We start from the raw sequence: 5,972 nt of genomic DNA on the forward strand, positions 1-5,972 counted from the left end.
TACGAAGCATGATCTGAGAGTGATGTCATGACAGTCTCGCATAAATCTTGACCCACCTGTTCAACATGGGTCCTCTTTCTGAACGATTACAACATATGGTCCATTGTCTGAGAGAACTATTATATTTCTTCTACTCTTTGCACTGAAAATGACATTAAAGACATATTCTGAATTCTTTGGACAGAAGCAAATGTTTCCTAGCAAAGATTTATCCTCTTCTCTCATCTCTTTTTCTAGCTAGACAAACCTCATAAATATATGTATCATGGAAAATGAAACTGATTATAAAATTCCTCTTCTCTCAGTAATAGTATAATGTTGGATGAGAAAAGAAAGGGTTGCAATATATTCAACACCAGAGAAGAGTTAATTCTCTTGTTTCTGCGTGATCTCTTTGCAAGTAGTGGGCCTTCCAAGGGTAAATTCTAGGTCTAGCGTCATATCGGAACGTGACAAAGAGCAAGATTCCAATTTCTCCTCCATGCAATTCGACAGGCCTCCATAATGCTGTCCACCCACCTGTTTAAATATTACTATTACTCCAGTGTAATCAATTATTTTGAAGATGTATATAGTACATGCAAACTGCACCGAAACTAGTGAAAGCCATGTTTGAATCTATGGGTTCCAACTTACCATGGTTTGGTTTCCTTTGAGATGAGAATACATTGAATTGATAATGGGGTTCTGTGTGTAATTTATGGAATTTGTCTCCATCGATGACTGCCATGGCGCCCTGAGTGTAAAAAAAGTAGGTGAAGAAATTTGTAGGCAAAGAAGGTACGTAGATGTGTCAAAGCAACGAAAGATATAGTTAATCTTCATTTTTAGCATTGTATAGAGGCAAGCAAAAATGTTAGATCGATCAAATCCTAATAGCATTTGTTATCTGTTTATAATTATCATTGTCTTTTTGATGGTAAAACTCATAGTAATTAACTTGGAGAGCGAGTGAGAAGTAGTGTGTATTAACAGGAAAGGAAAATCATGAGAGAAAGCTTGGGTCGTGATACTGGTATATATCAGTTTTGTGTTGAACTATAGATAACTGAATGAAAAATATAAAAAAATGTCTTGAAAAATGAACATTATCCTCTAGATAGTGACTCTTTTATACTTTACATTTTATTTTTACCCATGTAAATGACTTAACATAAAAATTTGGCGATGGAATATTATAGAAGAAAAAGATATAGTGTACAGCAGTATTGTGAATCACTGCTAAATGCAATCATATACTCACTTACTGTGTATTCTTTATAAGGGAATGAGAGAAGTGAAAATTATAATAGATTATAAATATAACGTGGAAGGAACAGATAGATTAAGGTGTATAACTATGGTTGTTGTACCAAATAAATGACATCCCATAAACATAGAAACCTCTAGGTTTTGTGTAGTGACTGTTTAACCACTTGCTACAATCAATTTCTCTGCTCATATACATGTTTCAATATTAAATGTATGGCTGTATTCAGCAGTTATAAGATTAATTCTTTTAGGTTTAGTTCTATCTCACTTTAAAATAAATGAACACAGTATATCTCCCGCAACACTATATTTATCACAGAACTCAGTAGTGAAAATATATAAAAGAAAAATATTGATAGCATATTCATGTAAAAAAGTACTTGTAATATTCCTTTTTCTATATACCTATCTCAAAATTCACCTTTTAATATCGTATATGGGTGATATATATTTCAGAGATAAAAGATGAAAAAAATAGAGATAACTTTTTTTAATATCATAAGTAATTAATACGATGCATCAATAAGTGAGAAGGAAAAAGAGATAGAAATACTGTACAAGTATACAAATATTATTGTTCTTGTATGCATAATGCACACCATTTTGTTAGCTGTAAAATGTAGAAGGAAAATACAGATAAAATAATTTCACTAAAGCTGCATTTAAACCTATTTGGATGTGTGACATTTTCCTTTTTTTTTCAGAGAGAGAGAGATTATAAATAAACTTGTGTGTGTGACATTTTCCTTTTTTTTCTGTCTCCTCGTTCTTCTACTATTTTTTTTTTAATTTTCCATATAAAAATCATTATCATAATATTGTTTACATTCTCCCCCAAAAAGAAATTAATTAGGTTGACATTATTTTTGCAGAGAAAAGAAGAAAGAATATCTGCACAGAAAAAAAACTGAAATTATAGGAGATAAGAGGTGTGGAATAGTGCAATCAATACCTGTGGAACTTTAACAGCGGCTGTGGCAAATTTGGTCTCTCACAAGCTAAGGCTCCATGCAGATCGACAATCCCTGGTTTTTGGCTCAACCCTATACCTGTCTGCCCATAACCTGCAATTTCACCACCGGCCGATAGAGCCAGTACTCTTGCTTTATCAGACACTAGCTTAATAATTCACATGTAGACTTTAAACTTATAGTCGTATCCCAACCAATTATGTATATATATTGTTCTTTCTTTCCTTTTAATTATCATAACTCTTATAACTTTATTTTATTTTTCTGTTAGAGTGTTCAAACTGGTTTATTTATTGGTCCAGTTCCGAAAACATTAGACTTTTAAGAAGATCATAGCAACACTTTTGTGAAACAAAAAGAGTCAGAAGAAAAGTTTTAGGAATATAATTTCTCAATTTTTAATTCAGAACAGTACTAGAACAAATCATGGGCTGCCACACTCGAATCACCAAGGATTTCAAACAAAGAGAATAACAATAATAGAAGAAACGAAAATGGGGTCCTTGAGAGGGAACATCCAACTACCTGCGCTGCTTTTGTCAGAGCTCTTCACTGTTCTATACATCTGCATGAACATCCCGCATGAAATAAAATGAGAAGAAAAGTCCACAACGCTAAGATTAGCATCTAGATACCCCTTTGTCCTTAGTCTTTGTTCTAGCTTCCCCACTACGGGAGGCAATGACTAAGGAACTTTATATGTTTGTTTTGTCAAGTCAGAAAAAAATAAATAGGAAATTTCATGAATTACCACGAAAAAAAAGGACTAGGGAGAATGCATAGAGATAGGAACAGTAACCCCACCTGCAAGTGACTCTTCACGTGAGCTAGAGTTAGATCCTTAACGTTCATTAACTCTAACACAGACTTCGGAGTTGCCCCTGCGACCAACAAAACATGCAACCAAAACGAATAAGCGAGAGTAATATGATATCAAACTTTCATAACGGAATAGTGACGAAACAAAGGATCAAACTAATCATTCAAGGTTTAAAAAATGGTCCGCAGTCACGATTTCCGCCGCGACATCAAGGTTTTTTGAGGGTTTCTTCAACCACAACTAGAACGTTGCAATTGTAAGCAATTCCACACAACTTCAAAGGTCGCAAGAAAAAAAAGTGACCGCGGTTACAACCACAGTTCAAAACCTGAATCATACATAGCATGCAAACTATGCTTAGATTCTTGAATTGATGATTTACTTTCATGCCCGCCAAGAAGTTGAACCACATGAACAAAATGAGCGTGGAGGGTCGTAGTCCATCGCATTCTAGGAGCTCTGGAGCTTCTTTTCACACCTGGAATGCCTCTAGCATTTCGTTTGAAATCAAAGGTATTGGTCTGAGGTTGGTTGTTGTGGTGATTGAAGTTTCTCAACACTGCTCCTTGGATACGATAAGGATTCAAATTTTCCCTTCCGAAGCCTAAGCTCAATGTTGGTTCACGATGACCAAGGTTGTAGAGAGTGTTGCTAAAACCATTTTCGTTGCTTAAATCGCTTCCACTGCTACCAGAATCCGAGGTTGAGCACAGATCGGTGTAAAGCGTTTTGGTGGTTAACGTTAATCCGGTGCAGGTTGTTTCCACCTGTTTAGCGTCAGGATCTGAAGTGAAGGGAGGGCTGATGTTTAAGGAGAGGTCTGGCTCTGGCATGGGTGCAAAGGTTGGCATTACTGCGTGCGGAGAGGTGCACATGGGGATTGTAGAGATCTGGAATATGAGTTACAGAAGTGGGCAGTGAGGGTACAAATACATAAGAAAGGAAAAGAATGAGAGTTTAATCAAGGATGTGGAAATGAAATAGTGAATCAAATATAGTAAGACATAGAAAGTAGGAGGTGGTGAGGGAAATATGAAGGAATAGAGTGAATGATTGAAAGAGATAATTAAAAAGAAAAAGAAAGGTAGAGAGTAACTGAGTAAGACTCACTGGTGTGGAGTTGTTCCAATTTAAAAGTGGTTTTGAGTACGAGCTCATGACGTACAATTCCATTAAATAGTCAAAAGAGTCCTGTCCAGTTCAAATAGAAATGTTTCTTGTATAGAATAGTTGAAGTCTCTAGAAAAAAGCTAGGGACTACTTATGTTTTATATATGGATGTGGTTTATGTGATGACTGGCTTATGATTTGGATTGGTTTGGTGAGAGGTGATTGTGTTTTAAGTAGCATGAGTAGGGATGAAGGACGACACGGAAAGTTGCAATCAAAGCAGTGACGAAACAATGTTTAATATTGCAGAGACTAGTTGTGAGTAGGGAAAGAGAATTGATAGGAGTTGTTTGTTGGGGATGGTTGTTTGAACGAAAAGGTAGCGAAAAAGGAGTAGTTATTTATGGAAGCTGAGGATTAGTGATGAATATGAAAGGACTGTATATGCAGAGAGTAAGAGAAGGAAATAGAGAGGCAGGTACGTGCAGTGCAGCAGTAAAATGTTTTTTTCTTTTCTTTTTACTTAATGAGGTTGGGGCGATATAATGGTGGTTTTGTCAGGAATGGTTGGAATTGGAGAAAAACAAAATGAGTACTATTGAAGGGAATATTGGAATGGGAATGGGAATTGGAGTCTCCCTATAACGTTGATGGATTGCGACGACCCATTAAAATTCCCTGCTCTTTTTGTTTCAAAATCGAGGTTTAGTTTATCTCTTTTTAATACCATTTTCTTTAATAGGAATATTCTCGTTTTATCACAGACTGACAAGCAGTCCAAAATGTAGATGCTTAAACTTATCCTCACCCCTGATGCATTGTTAAATGCCTCATGCAGATCCATCGTTGCCGCGTTCAACCTCTTCGCCTTCTATTATTATCCATCACATGCCTCTTTATGTCAAACCTTCAACACCATCGTTGCTCCAACTTCCATTCACCGTAAACCATACCGACACTATTTTCTTCTCATCAAAATTTTTACACAAAATATCGTGTTCCAATTTCCAACTTCTAATTTGTTAAAAACAAATGTTTGTATCAGTAACATTAGTCAAAGAACAATACACGCTCAAAATTCTTTATGCTCCATCAAACTCAAACCACAGTATGATTGTCATAATAATTTTGTTTAAGCTGATATTCTAAAGCCCAGATCTGTAGTTAAATTCATCAAACCATTAGTCCTTGTGCTTCACTTGTTTGATATATATATTTGTCTGTATGTTATTTATATTATATTAACTACCAAATTGATTTAAAAATATATTATTATTTTAGTCTCAAGTCTATTATTAAGATCTTTTGAATTGTTGTTAATTTTGTCATCGAATGTTAATACACTATAATTCTAAACCAGATTACTGTTGAAGATAAAAATAATTTTAAAATTACACTGGATCATGGAGTTGTAAATTTTAAAGTAATATTTTCTTTTTATCATCATAATTCACAATATAAAAAGACAAAGAATAAATTTTGTTTAATACTCTAAGAGTTACAATAATCACTTTATAACCATTTTTTAGAATAAAACAATAATAATTTTTTAAGTGTAAAGTGAATGGAATTGGTGATAAGGTATCTTTGTTCTTTTATAAAATAAAATGTATTGAAAAGTTAAACAATACCAATTCATGTGTAATCAAACTGATAAATCCTGTATTTAAGAAAAAGTATTATTGAAAAAAATTAAAAATATTTGTTAAATAAAAAGTTGACTCACTTAGATATTTGTCTCGTTTTGATGGATTTTTTTTCCAATATTTTTCTTGGATTGTGCAACCAGTGTCTTAATCCGTTCGCCAATTATTTGTGAA

At 34.2% G+C, this 5,972-nt stretch overlaps 1 protein-coding gene across 1 annotated transcript; it reads right to left on the reverse strand.

Annotated features, from left to right (window-relative positions):
- On the reverse strand, positions 1-4,525 carry LOC137822847 (putative transcription factor KAN4). The gene is made up of 7 exons (XM_068627853.2): positions 4,153-4,525; positions 3,425-3,932; positions 3,027-3,103; positions 2,748-2,787; positions 2,204-2,315; positions 637-736; positions 1-519 (listed from the first exon to the last, which is right to left on the reverse strand). Exons 1-7 carry the CDS (start codon positions 4,213-4,215, stop codon positions 367-369), a joined length of 1,053 nt encoding a protein of 350 aa, XP_068483954.1. The 5' UTR covers positions 4,216-4,525; the 3' UTR covers positions 1-366.
- Positions 4,526-5,972: the final 1,447 nt, after the last annotated feature.

This window comes from Phaseolus vulgaris, chromosome 9 (genome assembly GCF_051622355.1).
Source record: "Phaseolus vulgaris cultivar YP4 chromosome 9, ASM5162235v1, whole genome shotgun sequence".
Classification (NCBI taxonomy): Eukaryota; Viridiplantae; Streptophyta; class Magnoliopsida; order Fabales; family Fabaceae; genus Phaseolus; species Phaseolus vulgaris.

Excerpts from the sequence above, each read along its gene's own strand:
- LOC137822847 (XM_068627853.2), bottom strand. The coding sequence starts at position 4,215 with ATGGAATTGTACGTCATGAGCTCGTACTCAAAACCACTTTTAAATTGG. Across the intron at positions 3,933-4,152 it reads ATTGGAACAACTCCACACCA|ATCTCTACAATCCCCATGTG; the intron begins GTGAGTCTTACT and ends CTCATATTCCAG. Across the intron at positions 2,788-3,026 it reads ACGTGAAGAGTCACTTGCAG|ATGTATAGAACAGTGAAGAG; the intron begins GTGGGGTTACTG and ends ATGTTCATGCAG.